The sequence below is a fragment of the Onychostoma macrolepis genome, chromosome 25, assembly GCF_012432095.1.
Source record: "Onychostoma macrolepis isolate SWU-2019 chromosome 25, ASM1243209v1, whole genome shotgun sequence".
NCBI lineage: Eukaryota > Metazoa > Chordata > Actinopteri > Cypriniformes > Cyprinidae > Onychostoma > Onychostoma macrolepis.
The window spans coordinates 17,378,424-17,398,811 of NC_081179.1; the positions used below are offsets into that span (position 1 = coordinate 17,378,424).

Here is a 20,388-nt window from a genome sequence, read left to right on the forward strand (position 1 = left end):
TTTATACCTTGATAAAAATAAAATATTAACTGGAAAGGATTTACTTGCCATTAAGTTGACCCAAGAGAAACAAACTATGCTTGTCTATATAAATATAAAATAATAAAATTTAATACAATAGAAATTAATAATTAATTTTTTTATTTATTTTCAAATTATTTAATTTTTACACTACTTTCTTCAAACTATGGATGAGCAGTTCGCTCTTATTTTATGTTGCTTCATAAATGCCTACATTGCATAGGACTGTTGTGCTAAATACGTTTATAGTGCATTTTATTCATATTTTCAGCATGTTAAGCAAGATAAAATAAGCTCAGTGCTAAAACTCTACATGCAGCTGTTTTTGCTGTTTAACACCTCATTGCTTGTGCGTGAGAATGACGTTGAAATAAATCTGTGTTAGTTACGTGTATAGTGTGAAATTGGCCTAACTGTTGTTTTTCAATATAAATGGGAGGAGATGACGCAAGTGTCCCATGCTGCCAAGACACCTCAGCAATTTTTCGTTGGGCCCGGGATGTGTCCGCTCTTGCAAAACAACTACAAATCTACAGATCTGCCTTAAAGATGAACCAAACCGAGAGGATGAGAGAATGTTCGTGCTGCTGATAAGACAGGAGGTCTGCCTACATACAAGGATGCAAAGAGAGCACTCAGAAGAGGAAGTTATGGCTGAAAGGGCCTTATCTGAACAACGCCTACCGCCCCCCTCTTAACCGTCCATCCAGACAACCTGACGGCGACTGGTACACGGGCGTAAACATAAAATTAAAAGACAAAAAAAGATCTGTTGGTTTTCATCTCTCGTAGCAGAAAGAATGCTTCTTTGTCATAAAAACGACTCTGCTCGCCAGTGTATTGGCAAAGGATCACTGACTTACTACTGTTTACTTAATAAATCAAGTGTCATCTTCGATCCTTCGAAAGATAATCTTTTGTTCTCAAGAAGCCGATCGGATCTGGATCATGCTCAAACACAGCATTAGACGCAAATGGAGCCATGAACTCTGAAAGATTTACAGGCAAACAAACTAAATTAAACAGACGAAAAACTGGAAAAAAAATTGACAAAATTCAATAGTATGTTCAACTTGAATTCACCCTTCAGGGAGGCCGTAAATCTTCCTCACTGTCGTCAATCACGGCTGTCCGCCTGCAACGTTTACAATCTCTGTTACAAGAAAATCAAAGACGTTTGGTGAATTTCCATAACATTGGCCTGTGGTGGTCTGGTCCATCTAATCAACGAGGGCTGGGTTATCACTGCAGTAATGGACTGTTGAAGGAAGCCCTTCAATGTCAGTTAAACCAGGATTAGAAGCTCTAGGTTTGAGGGCAAAGGAGATGCCCTGCACTTGTAGGGAAGAATCATACATGTGAAGGAGAGATACTATTGGCGTAAAAGAGAAAAAGAAAGGGAGGCAGAAGATAAGACAAGTGAGTGCGGTGGATTAGCTCAATCTGGCACTTTTGGAGGGGTAGGGGCTACAGGCTAAAAGGGATGTGTATAGATAATAAAAACAGATTTTTGCCTGGAATCACCTTCAGTTTGACGATTTCATCGAAAAAAAAAAAAGAAATGATATGAAAACCTTTACATGGCATAACCTTTAGAATAATACTTGATGGAGAATAACTTAAAGGGATACTCCACCCCAAAATGAAAATTGTCATTAATCACTTACCCCCATGTCGTTCCAAACTCGTAATTTACTTGGCAGTCAATGGGACAGACACAAGCCTCCCGGTTTTCATCCGAAATATCTTAAATTGTGTTCCGAGGACAAACGAAGCTTTTATGGGTTCGGAACGACATGGGGGTAAGTGATTAATGACAAAACTTTCATTAAAGAGTATCCCTTTAATGTTTAGTAAGTCTACGGACATGTTAATTTCATTTTAAATGGGAAATAACCTTTTTTGGATTGACTAATGAACAGAATCAATTAACTATGCAAGCCAGATCTGAATTAGCATGTGAAGTAAATGTTAACTCACAACCAAAAACAAAACAAAAAACAAAAACAAGAAACAACAATGGTCAATAAGTCAACAAACAAACTTCTTTTTTCAAAATGATTATTTGATATATTTATAACTGTTTACAACAGTACATTAAACCAAATAATTATTTGGATTAAATAATATTTTATTGACCAATAGCGAATATGGTCTAAACTATGTTTACACGTTTGGGGTAATTTCTTTATGTTTTTGAAAGTTTCTTATACTCACACCAAGCCCGCATTTATTTGATTAAAATTACAGTAATATTAAGAAATATTATTACAATTTAAAACAGCTGTTTTATATTGGATTATATTTTAAAATGTAATTTATTCCTGTGATCAAAGCTGAATTTTCAGCACTATTACTCCAGTCTTCAGGGTTACATGATCCTTCAGAAATAATTCTAATATACTGATTTGCTGCTCAAAAAAAACATATCTTACCAATGTTGAATTACTATCAATTTATCATCATCATTGAAAACAGTTCAAAAATTCAACTGTTTCAAATTCACAGCATTTATTGGAAATAAAACAAATATTTTGTTACATTATAAACGTCTTATAATTCATTTAATGCATGCTTTTAATAAAAGCATTACTTTCTAAAAAAAAAAAAAAACTCAACCCAAATGTGGTACTGTATGTGACATCAGCCAAAACTGAAAATCATTTCTTTGATGAAAGATTACAAAGACATTTTTTAATTTGTAATAACATGCTCTGATGAATTGTTCACAGTAAGAGCAGGAATGTATGTTAAAAAAGTAAACAGAGACTATTTTGAATTCAGGTTGACTTTAAACAATATTAAAAAAATTTCTCTTTGCTGCTGGCCATCATTCAAAAGTCTTTATGCCCCCCTTGAGTACAAACACACTTCCTATCAGCTATGATGGTGCATATCTCAAGCTCTAAATGGCTCTGTGACTGAGGGTCTGAATAATATTCATGTGGAAAGAACAAATGTCCACCAGTAGTTTTTCCTGCCTTTATGAGCTGCATTATTTCTCAGATGCACACGTGTAAACACAGGCGGGCCGAAGCAGAGCGCAGCGCAGCGCTGCGAGACAGACCAGGGTCAGCACCGTCTTTGTCTTCTGCCAGTGCTTACATTAGTCTGAAAGAGTCAAATATTCCCGCTCCAGTCTCCATTTATCCTGTACGAGAGCCGTGTGGACATATACCAGGGCCCCTGACACTGGCAAGTATCCGAGTGGAGAGGGGCGGGGCCGCAGTGCCAAGATCTACGCTGATGTTTATGTCATTTAATTCAGTTTAAATGTGCTGAAGTGCTTTTCGTGATTGGTTGGTGTTGCTGCAGGCATACTGTATATTTAGTTGATGGGAAAAATAACAAGGAAGAGAAAATTACTCAATGTGGTTGATTTTGAAATTTAGCAGGCAACCATGGTAGTAACTTTTCTCTTCCTTGCCACTTCTTCCATCAAAATAAAAACAATGTTAAAGACTAATATATAAATGTTCTTTAAAAAAAATCTCTTATGCTCACCAAGGATGCATTTATTGAATAAAAAAAATACAGTAAAACAGTTAAATTGTGACAATTTAAAATGATTGTTTTCTATTTTAATATAAAATTTAATGTGTAATATATTAAAATGTAATTTAATTAATATTGGTTCATTTTCAGCATAACAATAGTTTTCAGTGTCACGTGATCCTTCAGAAACCATTCTAATATGCTGATTTGCTGCTCAAGAAATTTTATCTTATCAATATAATTTTTTGTGGAAACTCATTTTTTTTCAGAAATCTTTAAATGAATAGAAACAGCATTTATTTGAAATATAAACCTTTTATAACAATCTACAAAGTTTTACTGACACTTCGGAGCAATTTAATGCATCATTGTTGAATAAAATAATTTTGTAAGAATTAATTGATTCTAAAAAATGTTACTGATATACTATGGGGAAAGGAATACTACATACATATATATTTATGATAATTTTATATATTCATTTTGAATAATGAAAAAAAAATTATTTTAAGATGAATAGAAGATGTCCTCAAGATTTTGTGCACAGAATAATACTGAAGGAAAATAAGGAGATCATAAATGTTCTTTAGACATATTACAAGACAGAAGTTACACAATTTACATAAAAACTGTTATGTTCAATTAATATTGATGTTGATAATAGTTATGAATCAACTACCTAGAAATAAAGAGGAAATACGGCTCAATTAGACAATGGCCAAAGATTTCAAATCTTGAATGTGACACTGAGTTAAAAAAAAAAAAAAAAAGCAAATAACACGAGCTCAACTTTTGCTTACCAAAATTCCACGTGCCAACAGGCAACTAACAGCGATGTAAAATGATGCCACAAGTCACAATTCATTATGTCAGCTTGTGGTGGCTGCGCACATGTGGTAGGTGAATCCAATAAACTTCAAATTCACATGACCTACCAGCAAGAACTTTAGCCAAAATGCATCTTAGCCGAATAGCTTCACCTTATTTTTTCCAGCTCTCTCCAGAGCACCTGCCAGTGTTGCTGCTGTTTTTAATAATAAACCCTGATGTGCAGCCAAATGGCAGCATAAAACAGCAGCTTGCGTCCTGGAGGGAAGTCACAAGTTTAAAGACTGTGCAACCAGGCATTTTTCAAATTAACAAAGTGGGCTGGGAAGATATGAATATTCACGAGGCGTTATTCCCAACCCGCTCATCGTTTAAGTTCCCCCATATGAGCACAAAGCCCAATCATCTGTCACGCCCCCCTTAATTCAATCATCAACCCTCATTCAATTATCCAATATAATATGCAAATCAACCCAACAATGGCCAACAAATGCTAATTACCTACATCAAAATAATTAAATTGGACGGCGGCAGCGCAGAAGGACTGAACCGCCATAAAAACGGAGGCCGTTTCTTTAATTAAGAGCAAAAATGTTTTAAATTAGTAGCCCATAAATTGCGAGGACTTTGACCCCTCCCTTCCCCGTCCCCCAAGGGGACATTAAGACGTCACAGACGAGGTTTCCGCGTGATGCACGCATAACTAAAACCCGACCGAGTGTGGCGTACTCACACCTGCCATGCAGTCGACGGCTTCCAGGTAAACGGAGCATGCAAAGAGTATCAGGGACTCCCACTTCTTCATGCCAGGCTGATCTGTGATCTGTGCTGCCAGGTGAGTTCAGCCCCCTTCCCCCCTCCACCAGGGCCGAACAAAGAGCGGGCCAACTGCCAGGCAGCGGATAACAATGTCTGTTCCCGCTACACAGCGCAGAGCCAACAGAGGTGGCAAAGTCGCTGCATTATTCAACAGCCTCCTTTTGTTGCTATTGTGTTGGTTGTTTGTAAGGAGAAAAGTACACCTGCTCTTGATCTAATGACGGCCAAACATTATACACACCTCAGTGACGGAGAGGAAAGGACCTTTTACAGTGCTAAAAATATGCTTTCAGATACTGTATGAAGCACTATTTGCAAACTATTGTTTATTTACAAATGTATCATACTTAGCACTTTAATCCCATTGGTAACGTGTGTATGTGTGTGTATGTATGTATGTATATGTGTGTGTGTGTGTGTGTGTGTGTGTGTGTGTGTGTGTGTGTGTGTGTGTGTGTGTGTGTATATATATATATATATATATATATATATATATATATATATATATATATATATATATATATATAAATAAATAAATAAATAATGTACACCCCTCACATTTTTGTTAATATTTTATATCTTTTCATGTGACAACATTAAAGAAATGACACTTTCCTACAATGTAAAGTAGTGAGTGTACAGCTTGTATAACAGTGTAAATTTGCTGTCCCCTCAAAATAATTCAACACACAGCAATTAATGTCTAAACCGCTGGCCACAAAAGTGAGTTCACCTCGAAGTGAAAATGTCCAAATTGGGCCAAACCATTATTTTCTAGCACTGCCTTAACCCTCTTGGGCCTGGAGTTCACCAGAGCTTCACAGGTTGCCACTGGAGTCCTCTTCCACTCGTCCATGACGACTTCACAGAGCTGGTTTGAGGATGGTTTTAACCTTCCGTTTGAGGATGCCCCACAGATGCTCAATAGGGTTTAGGTCTGGAGACATGCTTGGCCAGTCCATCACCTATACCCTCAGCTTCTTCAGCAAGGCAGTGGTCCTCTTGGAGGTGTGTTTGGGGTCGATATCATGTTGGAATTGAATGGAGGGGATCATGCTCTGCTTCAGTATGTCACAGTGTATGTTGGCATTCACGGTTCCCTCAATGAACTGTAGCTCCCCAGTGCCGGCAGCACTCATGCAGCCCCAGATCATAACACTCCCACCACCATGCTTGACTGTAGGCAAGACACACTTGTCTTTGTACTCCTCACCTGGTTGCCGCCACACACGCTTGAAACCATCTGAACCAAACATGTTTATCTTGGTCTCATCAGACCACAGTACATGGTTCCAGTAGTCCATGTCCTTAGTCTGCTTGTCTTCAGCAAACGGTTTGTGGGCTTTCTTGTGCATCATCTTTAGAAGAGGGACGATAGCCATGCAGACCAATTTGATGCAGTGTGCGGTGTATGGTCTGAGCACTGACAGGCTGACCCCCCACCCCTTCAACCTCTGCAGCAATGCTGGCAGCACTCATACGTCTATTTCCTAAACACAACCTCTGGATATGACGCTGAGCATGTGCACTCAACTTCTTTGGTCGACTATGGCAAGGCCTGTTCTGAGTGGAACCTGTCCTGTTAAACCGCTGTATGGTCTTGGCCACCGTGCTGCAGCTCAGTTTCAGGGTCTTGGCAATCTTCTTATAGCCTACGCCATCTTTATGTAGAGCAACAATTCTTTTTTTCAGATCCTCAGAGAGTTCTTTGTCATGAGGTGCCATGTTGAACTTCCAGTGACCAGTATGAGAGAGTGAGAGTGATAACACCAAATTTAACACACCTGCTCCCCATTCACACCTGAGACCTTGTAACACTAATGAGTCACGTGACACCGGGGAGAGAAAATGGCTAATTGGGCCCAATTTGGACATTTTCACTTAGGGGTGTACTCACTTTTGTGGCCAGCGGATTAGATATTAATGGCTGTGTTGAGTTATTTTGAGGGGACGGAAAATTTACACTGTTATACAAGCTGTACACTCACTACTTTACATTGTAGCAAAGTGTCATTTCTTCAGTGTTGTCACATGAAAAGATATAATAAAATATTTACAAAAATGTGAGGGGTGTACTCACTTCTGTGAGATATATACACACACACACAGACACACACGTAATTCTTAATAGTAATAAAAACAATAATTGTATCTAAATGACACTAAAATAATACTGATCTACACAACACCTTCCACAAATATGATACAAATGTTAAATGTGTTTTTTTTTTTTTTTGCAGTATTGCGATCCACAATTTATTTGTTGCTATTAGACATGTTACATAAATGATCATCTAATATAAAATGAATGTAACATTAAACATACTGTAACATATATTCGATTCAATGAAAAATAGTTTCAACAAAATATTAGCAGTTATTACCAGTTTCGAGTAAATGACATGTGCTCACTTAGCTTTGAAAAATCTGGGATGAAATGGTTATACTACATGATCCGTCAAAAATATGTTCCGGATATACTATCGTTCAAAAGTTTGGGTCGGCAAGGTTTTTAAACATTTTTGAAATCTTATGTTCACCAAGGCTGCATTTACTTGATCAAAAATACAGTAAAAGCTGCAATAATGTAAAATACTTTACAATTTAAAATAACTTTTCTATTTTAATAGATTTTAAAATGTCATCAATTCTTGTGTTTTTTAGCATCATTACTTTCATCTTCAGTGTCACATGATCCTTCAGAAATCATTCTAATATGCTGATTTGATAAATGCTGAAAACAGTTGTGCTGCTTTATATTTTAAATATAATATACATTTTTCAGGATTCTTTGAATAGAAAGCTCAAAAGAACAGCATTTATTTAGAATACTAAAAATGCATCAATATATTAATCGTGACACCATATGTATTAATGAAACAAATGTGTTGGCACGCTTGCACATTACATAACAGTAATAATGAAGGTAATCCCACCTGGTTGTCTGGGTGGTTGACAGTGAAGTAGCCGACGCAGATGATGAGCTCATGGAGCAGCTCCTCGGAGCTATGCTGAGAGCAGTACCACAGCAGAGAACTCACAATGTGTCTGAAGGCCAGAGACAGACCCTCCGCTCCTGAAACACACTGGACACAACAGAAACCTACATCAGAATCTGATCAGTGGAAGAGTCAGCGAAGTTTCGGTGCATTAAAAATGCAAAAAGCCAAGGAAAAAAGCTGTGCAATACAGGGATTTTGACACTATTAAATGAATAGATCATACACAGATTAAAATTGTTTAATTATTTAGTGATGCACATGTTGTTCCAAAAATGTATGTCTTCGTTCTTCTTCAGAACACAATAGAAGATCAGTTTTGGAGAATGTTTTTAGTCCATGCAATAAAAGTCAATGTGGTACAAAACACTTTTATTTTATGGACAAAACCACACTGAGATATTTTCTTCATCTTCTTTTGTGTTATGAGAAGAAAGAAAATCATACAGGTTTGGAACATCACGAGGGTGATCTTTTCTCAGCAGGAGACGTGGTGCAAGAGGAGGAGGAGGAACTTGTTGCACGTGAAGGTTGAACTGGTTCTGGAATCAGTAGTCCCACCTCAAGACCCCCCAATTCCCTCAAACTAAAGAGATGCTATCTGCTGGTCTAGAGACAGTATTTATTAAACATGTCAACATGACTGAACGCCTCAGGGTCAGCACTGAAACTACTGACATTTTCTGCTGGGTTGGAGAGTGTTATGGGATGGAGAGTCTAAACAACCACAAACAACAATACCTGAAATTCTCAGCATATGTAATGGGAGCAAGACGCTGGGTTTGCATCACCACATACAGTCTGTTTGAAAAAAACTCTGATTAACATTTCTTACCAAAATGAATAATTGCAAGACTTCTGATTTTTTTTTTTTTTTTTTTTTTTAGCACCACAACTGAAAGTGTGTTAATAACACTATTGAAAGGCAAGGAAATTATGTAAATATTAAATTGTGAACAAATGTAATTTTTAGTTTTAGGTTCAAAGTACTGTGTGTAATTCTAGTGTTTAGATTGTAAGGATGACATTCATATGCTTGACAGAGGTACAGTGGATGGATGCAGCAGAGCTCTTTGCTTGTTTCACAAAAAGAAAAGAAAAAAACTAATCGAAACAAAACAAACACTCACACAAACACACGTTGGTATTTGTGGTTTACGGGGACTCTCCATAGGCGTAATGGTTATTACGTAGTAAGGACATAGTACAGAAACGTAGTAAGGACATCGATAAAATAGTCCATGTGACCGTAATTTTATGAAGCTACGAGAATACTTTTTGTGCGCAAAGAAAACAAATATAATGACTTATTCAACAATTCCTTCTCTTCCGTGTCAGTCTTCCGTGACGCATGCGTGTGCATTCCTCTGCTTGTAAACAAGGTGCAGCGCATACGTCATGGTTAGGGATGAGTACCGAGAACCGGTATTGTTTTGGATCAGACTACCGATAAACTTCATGACAAACGATACTGTTATCGATACTTGCGTTGTTTTATCTCTGTATACTTCAATGTTAATGACGAATTAGAAGCTGCTGCTTGACATTTTCCTTCACTGAATGATGTGGCCAATGTTTGCTCAACGTGCGTGTGATATCCGTGCGCATGTGCGGTGTGAGTGAAACGTTCTAAAGTGTGGGCTCACGTTACAAAACTAAGCGACACCAGTGTCAGATGTAATAGGCTTTATGCAGTAGTGTAATAGTGAACAAAGGAGGCTACACCTGTAATATAATGAAACATTTACTGACAAAACACAACATCTCCTTCAAGCAATGCGTTGTATTTACTATGTCTCCCGGCTCCAGCTGCAACTCACGAGACACTGCACTTATTCGCAATCACAAAAGTACATTATTTGCGTGTGCTTTAGTTTAAAGCCTTGCCGGTTAAACATTTCATTCGCATACTTACACTTAAAGTGTGCGTACGTTACACTAAAAGGACGGTCAAACAGCACATGATTACTTAGTTATCGTCTGATTGCGCTAATACTGTCAAAAACACACAAGGTTTACATATAGACACAGTTATGTCTAAAGTGAAAGTAAACAGTTGAGAGAGAAACAGATGCGTGCAGGTCTTAAAGAACTAAACATGCTGCCGATTGTCATTAAAGGGACAGTTCACCTCAAAATTAAAATTCCGTCATTATTTAATCACCGTCATGTTGTACCAAACCTGTATTAATTTTTATTCTTGTGCTGAACACAAAATAAGATATTTTGAAGAATGTGGGTAACCAAAACAGTTGTTGCATGGTCCCCAATGAAAAAAAAATATGGAAGTCACTGGGGACCAGCAACTGTTTAAGAAAATAAACTTATGTTTAACAAAAGAAAGAAACTCATTCAGGTTTAAAACAACTTGAGAGAGAGTAAATGACAAATTTTCATTTATGGGTGAACTATTCCTTTAATGTTAATAAAATAAAACACAGAGAAAAATAACTCCCTGCTCCTGACTGAAGAACTTTAATACAGTTGCTAAAGTTCAGCAGTAATAAAATAACTTGAAACTTTTCACATCATATCTTTTTGCACCAAATAGTATCGATAACAGCATCGATAAGTACCGGTATCGATAAAATGCAAACGATACCCATCCCTAGTCATGGTACTCTCAAGATCTCGTATCGAAGACTGACTTGGAAAACAAGAAATTGTTCAAATATCAAATATCTTAATTTGTGATCCGAAGATGAATGAAGGTTTTACAGGTTTGGAACAACATGAGGGTGAGTAATTGATGACAAAAGTTTCATTTTGTGTGAACTATCCCTTAAAAGCTGAAATCCAAGTAAAAGAGAAGTACACCTTTTCAACAATGAATCCTGAAATTTTACAGTTGCTCATTATTAGTACATTGTTTTAAGACAGATATAAATATAAATATATATATATATATATATATATATATATATATATATATATATATATATATATATATATATATATATATATATATATATATATATATATATATATATATATATATATATATATATATATATATATATATATATACACACACACACATATATATACATATATACACTGTATATACACTGTATATACACATTCCCATGACTGTGGGATTAAACGGGCATTACACTTGAATAGGTAAATTTACATTAAATTAAAACTAAACTATCAATACACTAATTTATACATTAATTGATATTTTCATAGAGTTTGAATCACTACTGCTGTCACCCCACTGAAAAACTAGTAGCTACCAGGGGTGTCCCCGACTAAGGATTTTCATAGTCGAATCGGAATTTTCGAATCTTGCTGATAGTCGACTGATAGTCGAATCATATGTCTGGGGGCGGGGCAAAATACATTACCAAGAGTCAAGTCAGACGTTAGACAGTCATAATTACTGACGTTAACACACAGGGAAAATGTGTAATTGACGCCTCGCAGATACAAACGGAGTGAATAATGTTTTATGTTTTGATTAAAAGATAGTTAACATTAAACGTCAGCAAAACCCTAAGAATTCACAACATTTTTTTACAATAGTGCTCTCATTATAACGTTATGTATATGAAGTTATTAATGTTCAGCATTTCTGTTTTGAGCTGCGCGTGCTGAATGACCAGTAGAATTAATCATTTGATAGAAGGTTTTTAATCAATGGGATTTAACTCATTTATCTCATATAAAATACGCTTCATTATTTATACAACATAATGTTAATATAACAACTTATAGGCTATATGCACAAAACTCCCCGATGCATGAACATGTCTGCTCTACTCTGAACTCCTTTTGTGGACGCGTTCTTGACGCAACAAGATGCAGAAACACGGGAACTAAACTAAAAAAAATTCACTGCGCTTTATTATAATAGTGTTCTCATTATAATGTTATGTGTATATGACAGTCCCAGTCATAGTTATGACTATTCTGCATAGTTGTTTGTCCTGCTCGCGCTGCGCACTGAAGAGATAATCACTGTTCAATAAAGCGCTTTACTGCAGCGACTCAACCAAATGCATCTTATTAGAGATAAATAATATATACACGATATATATAAACCGGCTGAAATGTTTTGAAATCACTTGTATCCTACCTGATCGACATTGAGCACCCTCATATAGCCAAAATGGTATGATCATAACACCCCGCGAATATTCGACTGTGAGATTGAGAGTCAAATCAGGCTCCTCGAATCGAAGCATCGAATCGCCGACTATTCGGGGTCACCCCTAGTAGCTACTTTTAGTTACTCCCCAATACTGACTTTACAAAGTACAAAATTAAAATTGCCCATCATACTGATTCCCAGCTGTTTCGAATAGTTGGCATGAGAAACTGAAAAAGCATGAGAGAGACAGAGTATCTACAGCAACACACTGAAGTAATTCATAGGTTTTCCGCCCTCCTCGTTCACGCCTAGGTGTTTACATGATGATTTAGCCTAGTGATATCGTTCTTGTCTCTTTATCATGCCGGCTGAAGTACAACCGGAGCCTGTGCACGTTATGCCACTCTCCGTCCACATTACTCACCCGGAGCTTTCAACATGACTGGTCCAAGGTCAGAGGTCAGGTGTGTTTACATCCACCGGGTTAACTTTGTTCTGTGAAGAAACACTGATATCCTACCAGTGGCTCTGAGGGCATTTGGAGGAAACCCTGACTGGACCATTAGCTTGAGGCTTATGTCTTTACGGTCCACGTTTGTGTGTGCAGACGTACCTACACAACCATTAATGAGAGCCCAGGAGCTTTTTATTGCTTTCAGAATGTCTTTCTGAAGGATGGGGCTGACAGATCTGCTGCTAGCTGAAGGCCAAACCAGCGGTCTGACTGCTGCATTTAGAAAAAAACAAGCTGTGCGGCATTACTTTAAGCAGACAGGGTGGCTTCAGAAAGCTGAACTACTCTAACAGGATGGACAGCATACCACAAAAGAGATGGTCACATACAAGCATCCTTCCGCAGAGCTTTGAATCAAAGAGGCAGGATCTCACAGATTGTAAACAGGACCAGAGCAAAAAGGTTATTCATCACATGAGGCATAGCTCAACAGAGGGTCGCGGTCCTTTTCAGAACGTAAACATGGTCTTCTGGACTCTATAAAACACTTGAGCCAGATTCTTTTTTCTAAGTGTGCTCGAGTTGGGCCCTAAAAACCGAGATGTTTGGTATGCTAACTAATTAAATGAATATTTACCCTGAAGATTTGGCAGTGATATTCATTTAATTTTTCAACCATTTGACACATCTATAACATACAGGAGTCACACCAGAAATTAATACCTGGAAGGCTGAGAGGTCCAGCAGGGCGAAGGTGTTGAGGAAGCGCAGTCCCTGGAGGGCCACCTGGATGACGGCAGGGCTGTAAGGCTCCTGGGGGCCCACAGGGCCGGTTGAGAGAGAGTCAGGGAGGGCACTGTGAAGCAGAATGCAGTATAGCATGTGGAGGACGCCCACCAGGTCGGTGCTCTGCAGGAGGGCCGTCAAACCGGTGGGGTCCTGACGTTTGTTGTCAAAGACGCTCAGGGAACTGAGAACGAGAATTGGAGGGTGAAAGAATTGCAATATGGTTAGTATGCAATGTCCACTTTGTAAAATAATAATAATAATAATAATTATTATTATTATAAAATATTAACTCATTTTATCATGCTGCCAAGACTATTTATAATAATAAAAGTAATAGTAATAATAATAAACAAATATTATTAATACTATTACAACAATAATACTAATAATTTTTTTAATGTAATTTTTTGGCAAAATAAGAAAGTTTTTATAGATTTTAAAATCTAAAAAGTTTAGACCTTTTTCATTCTATGCAGTGTTCTAAAGATTCTGTAGTAGATCATGCATATCCTTATAAATACGCATATAAAAAATCCATATAAAATCCATATTTTAAATATTGCATATTGCATACACTTCACAGCATTCTCCCTTTTTTTTTTTTTTAAATAGAAGGCAGTATGACAATCTGAACATAGCCTAAATCAACAGACAGTAACAGACATTCAGAAAAAGCACAATGTTGTGTAGGAAAATATTCTTACTCAAATACCCACAAACAATATCAATCACTCATGGTGTCATACAAAAGGCCACTTTGTTCAACAGGTAATACCCTTTAACCAGTGACTGACACGCAAGAAACGAAAAACAAATCAGGGTCAGAAATACCGTTATTCTATTAGCAAGGCCAAAGGTACTTCTCATTGTATCACACGTATCAGGCCAGTACAAATAAGGTTCTCATGTTTATGCACCTTTCAATCTGAATCACTGGCCTTTCAAACAAAGTCAGCAGTGCACAGGGCTGTTGTATGGTGCACAGTGTGGCAAAAGGTGGCAGGGGTGTGGTCTAAAAGGATCATAACCTGAGGTGTTTCTGGTTATTTGCTTAAGCCACAAAAACTGAAGACCCAGGATGTAGGGGAGTGTGGGATGTCTGGTCCCCGCGGCTTCTAGATTTACTTGCTAGACCAGAGCCTGTCCGTTCTGATATAAATAACGAAGGCAAGCCCCATCTGTGAAGCATGCCTATGGGGCAAATATGTTTAACTAGTAACATTTGGCCCTGCTTGGCTCAGGAATGAACACAACGACACAGTGAGTGTGGCTGTGGTCTAATATATGAGGAGAGATAGGAATGACTTTACACTTCTGAGCCTGGGATCAAGGACTGGAGATCAGAGAGAAAGATATAAAAGAACAGAAGAGTAAAATAGAGATACAGGAGAAGAAAGAAGGGGCTATACACACACACACACACACACACACACACACACACACAATGACAGAAGGAGATTGGCAGATGAAGAAAAATAATCTAACTGAGAAATGAATAGAATGTAGTGAACAATGTTATCTATATAATGGATAGAGCATGATGGAGAGATGTACAGTGGGAATGCTTTGAATGTACTGAGAGATGGATAAATAATTAAAACAAATGTATACAATGGGCAGATTTTTCAAATGAATATAGAATGAATAGCAAGAATGTGATGGCCGTTGTAAAATAAGAATGCACAGAATGTGGTGTATAACAGAACAAATATATAAAATGAATGTAGAGAATGTCCAGAGAGATTGATAGAATTTGATGGACAGATTTATAGAATTAATGTGTAGAAGTGTAGTCATGGATAGAACATGGTGCACAAACATAAATGTTTGAGATGAGATGACAGATGACAATGTAGTGGGGAGATATAGTATAAATGTGTAGACTGCATAAACAGAATGTTTTGGACAAATGTATAGAATAAATGTGCAGAATGTACAGAGAAAAACAGTATATAGTGGCCAATGTTTATAATGAATATATAGAATGTGGAAGACGGATGTAAAGAACCAACATAGAACTTATGGAGACAGACGGAAAGTGGTGTATAGAATAAATATATAGAATTTGTAGAGATGGATACAATGCGATAGATACAGAGAATGAATGTAGAGTGATGATAGAATGTGTTAGAAAGAATTGATATATAGAACATATTGAAATAGAATGTGGTGGCCAAATGTATAGAATATATAGAGAGATGGACAGGATATGGAACAGAAAAAAATAAATATTCAGAGACAAATACTATGCGACAAACTTAAATATAGAATGAATGTATAGAATATTTAAAGAAGTGGACAGAATATAATTGACAGATATACAGAATGAATATCTAGAGCGTAGGAAGAGATGGATATAGAGGTGAGGTAAGGACATCATCTATAAATGTGACAAATCACCAACTGATCAGGTGAATCTTGGGGAAGTTGAGCCTCTAAGCTATGAAGCTGAACGTCCAAACATCTCATACACCAATGACAATCCTGGAGCGCTCCACACAGCAACAGAAGAGCCAAAGTGGAGGGAAGCCTTGGAACTTGGACAGCCATCTGTCAGCCAATAGCACTGGCTCCACAACTATGCAAACTCACCTCACTCTCTGGCTATCTTGTGTTGCAGCACATTTAATTAAGACCCATCTTACCAGATTTACAGCAGCATGTTTGTGCGTCTCAGTCAGGACAACACCCTGCAGATTAGCAGGATTGGTAACTTCATACCCCTGAGGGCCTGAGCAGAAGCGCTCCTTAAGGCTGATCTGAGACAAAATCTTCCGTTACCGTCTCAGTGGCAAGAGTCTGGACTTTGGTATCAAGGGCTGATCCCTAAACAGCACAAAAGGGGCAGGTTCTACAAGGTGTCACATTGCAGTTGAGGATACGTCCGTGAACACTACACCAAGTGCACTGGAGGGGAAACAGACCTTTTGGTAAGCCAAGGGGGGAAAGGAGTGTCAAACTCGGTGAGGGGGAAACCTCACCCTCGACAATGAGATCACAGCAAGTGCAAGAGATCTGCAACTCGGGAATAAGCTTCCGGGTGGAAGCCACCTTGTGGGACTGATCTCGGCTCTGCGCCTCTCATCTACGTTTAACCTTAACCGGCAAAAGAAAATCCCCAGAACTGGTCTCAGTTCAGAGGAGAAGGGCAGCATCCGCCGACAGCCGTGATCAGTGTCTACACGAAGGAACAAAGACTTGGTTCTCACAGAGTGACTGTGCATGACGTACTTCACATCTCCTGACCCTGAAACAGGAGACAGCGGAGTGGGATGAAAGTGAAAGGCCTGACAGAGGCAATTTGAGCCTAACCACTGACCCCAAATCAGCATTGACTGATTAATCCATGCTTACAGCTAAACCTATTGTAATGCTGTTAACGTCTATCCGATTTAGAGAGGACGAGATAAAATATATCTGGAACTTTGATTTGCCATGAAATGATTTCATTGAAGGAAAAGGGCACTTTAAGGACTCGAGAAAAAAAAATAAAGTTCCTACTTGGTCAAGGTGTCTATGCCATGGTGTCATGGATCCGAATATGCCCTGAACCATTTCCCGAACCCTTTCCTGGTCTCTCCCCCAATACCTTCTTGTCGCTTTACACCAGGAGTGCTCAGACTTGCTTCTGTTGATTTGAATCCAACCCTGACCAAACTCACCTGCGCCAATAATCAAGGTTTAGGAGTCCTAAAAGACTGCAGACAGGTGTATTAGAGTAGAAACTTTGCAGGAAGGTAGATCTCCAGAAGCAGTATTACACACCCTGCTTTATAGCAAGAAAAAGTCCCCTTAGTTAACTTAAAAAAAAAAAAGAAAGTTCCCAGATCCAAAGCAGAACAAGCACCAACATTTCAATCTATTCTGACTGCAACACAAGCCAAAACTCATAACCAAACACGTCGTCATTAGCCAAGCACAAGCGCTCCTTGACAAGCTTTCATTGGCGTTGATGACTATCGATATTTAATCCCACCAAATACACTGGTAGTCGGTGACAGAAACACAAAGCACACGCTGTAAGAACAAATCCCAGGGTCTGGCAACTGCAAGTGAGCAGAGCAACTCGGAAATGTCTAACACGAACCACAAAGGGACAACTTCCTGGCCTTCAGCATGGTGAAGAAAGACGGAATGGAGCATTGACTTGATTATGAAAGATGTCGATTATGCTGCTGAGCAGGACTATTAAAGAGAAGAACTGGCACTGGGGTTTCTCACAGATATTCAGTGTCAGAAGCCAAAGGATGTTGGGAGAGACACTGGAGTTGTCATAACCAGCTGGGTGGCGTTATAGCATGCAACAGCTGGAACAGAACATAGCTGGCCAATAAAGGAGGAGCTATGACCTTTGAAGAAACTCCAAAATCCAAGTGGAATGGACTGAAATATGAATTTGTGCAAATGCAAGGACTCGTTCAGACTATAGTGGAGATCAAAAAAGTTTCATTCAAATTGTTCTGAAACACATCACTAGCATGGTTGAAAATATTTCAGTATCACTCTCTTCCTACCTTTTATCACACCTTACAGTCAGGTCTAGACCAAATATGCATTTTTTTTTTCAACATCACAAATATTTACAGTGCAATTTAACGAATATCGAAAGCAACAGTGCAGCATCACAGTGATTTGTCTTTTCTGCAAGTCAGGGTCAGAGGTCAAAGGTGGGATATCACAAGCTGTGACTGTGGTTAGCCTCTGTCAGCAGTTGTGCATGCACAAACGCACTCCGACGCACACGTGGGTGGGCCGCAGGCAGGAGTTTACAGTGCGGGGAGACAGAGCTGCGGGGCCGCTAGATGACTATCAGCACAGGCTCTGCAGGGCTAGTGTCAGACACTGGGAAATGAGCTGCTGATTGATGGGGCTGCTGTCTCTGGTCTGCACCTCTTCAGACATCTGAACAACAAAACTACAGTGGACTTCACCTATTCATTCAGATAGGAATGAGGTTATCTACAAGTCTGGGGATGTTTGGGAAGGGTGCAACCACTATAAATAGATACTGTGGATGTATCGTGGTACAGTGATTGTAGTATGATTGAACTTTGAGAACCCTTTAGTACTAAATATTAACCATGGTAACTAGTAATTCAAAAGCAATTCAAAGAATACCAAAATATTGTAAAGACGTCTTGGTATATGCCATGCTACTTTTTTGTAAGCGGACTGGAGGGGCATTTCAAAGAGAGGATGAAAATAATGGAGACAAATTAAGTAACATTAACCACTCACCGACCAGTCACAGCAAAACACAACTTGCACATCCCATGGAGGAAAGCTGTGGCTTGCTCGAGAAAGGCAGCCATCTTGGGACTCTCATCAATCGGTCCTTGTATGGACAGGAAACAGCCGTACAGCTTGTCAATCAAGCCCATGTTCACCACATAGCTGAGGGAAACAAGCCGAAATGCATCAGACTTAACAAAAAACATTTGAATGACAATCACATTAATCATTTCCTTGAGTGGATTTTGGGTATATTTAGAGTCAACATTTGTTTTCGGTTATTCGCCATTTTGCATGAATTTTCCACCAAGTTTGCCACACTACGTGGGATTGCCTTCTCTGGGGAAAATATGATCGTGCCTTAAAGGGTTAGTTCACCCAAAAATGAAAATTCTGTCATTAATTACTCACCCTCATGTCATTCCAAACCCGTTTTTTATGCTCGTTTACAAGTGGTCAGTACCACGATGCATGTGTGTGCATTGCTCTGCTTGCAAAAAAGGCACAGCGTATCCAGGTTCTACGTCAGAAGCTGCGTCACATGCGACACGCATGCGTCGTGGTACTGTCGTGAACTTGCATCAAAGACTGACAGGGAAGAAAAGAAATTGTTGAATAAAGACATTATTTTTGTTTTCTTTGCACACACAAAGTGTTCTCGTGGCTTTATAAAATTAAGGTTGAACCACTGATGTCACATGGACTATTTTAATGATGTCTTTACTAACTTTCTGGGCCTTGAACGTGTCAATTGCGTTGCTGTCTATGCAGGGTCAGGGAGCTCTGGGATTTCATCAAAAATATCTTAATTTGTGTTCTGAAGATGAACGAAGGTCTTACGGGTTTGGACCGACATGAGGGTGAGTAACGACAGAATGTTCATTTATGGGTGAACTATCCTTTTAATATTGGCCAAAATGAGAGAAGCATATGGTTTTGGACTTTCTGTAACAGGCTTCAAAGTGGCAGCACACTTATGATGCCTTAAAATGCTGTCATGAAGGCCACTGCAATCCAGAATACTCCTGGCCTGAAATCTGAGCTCTCATCTGATCCCACAACTCCTGCCTATTATGTCTATATCTCTAATTTGTCTGGTCAAATGAAAGGTCTCATGACCGTGTTGTTCCGCACCCTCCTGGCTACAAATCAGGCCTAATTACAGTATTAGTGGATGACTGTGTCTCCGTGTGCCAGCTCAGATCTAGAACAGGAGAAAAGCCCCCCTTCTTCCCTCATGGCTCAGGTATTCTGTCCCTCCACCCTCTCGCACTGCCGAAAGTCTCCTGGCAGTCAATCACTGGACCTCCCAGCGAAGTCTGGGCCAGCATTTTGTGGCTCCAGCGCAGCAAAAAGCTGAGTCAGTTGCAGATCCGCATCTCACACGCTCTACTTTAGCTTCTGTTTCCCAGTCTGCATCTTTCTCCCCTTCATTCTCTCTTTTTCTACTTCCTTCATACCTCCTTTTGTTACGACTGTCAGTTAAATGAGGCCGCACTCAATAAAGTTAATTACAATTCTCCCTCCCCCTTCTTCTCAACAGGTCGGCCATCACCTGAACTAAAGCCCCTTGTTATGGCTTTATCCTCCTATTGGGTTTGGCTTGAGCAGAAAGCGGCTTTCCACACACCATTGTGCAGCCTTTCAGACGCTTC

General features: G+C 38.8%; 1 protein-coding gene across 5 annotated transcripts in view; it reads right to left on the reverse strand.

Annotated features, from left to right (window-relative positions):
• Positions 1-20,388, reverse strand: part of scaper (S-phase cyclin A-associated protein in the ER) — a 109,051-nt gene that overhangs the window by 7,353 nt on the left and 81,310 nt on the right. For 4 of the 5 annotated variants that reach the window (XM_058766563.1, XM_058766560.1, XM_058766565.1 and 1 more), the window contains 3 exons: positions 18,740-18,895; positions 13,436-13,682; positions 8,100-8,249 (listed from right to left, as the gene is read on the reverse strand). In XM_058766563.1, coding sequence (XP_058622546.1) covers positions 8,100-8,249; positions 13,436-13,682; positions 18,740-18,895 — 553 coding nt within the window. The remainder of the gene's footprint in view (positions 1-8,099; positions 8,250-13,435; positions 13,683-18,739; positions 18,896-20,388) is intronic. The other variant, XM_058766562.1, reaches the window with a different exon arrangement.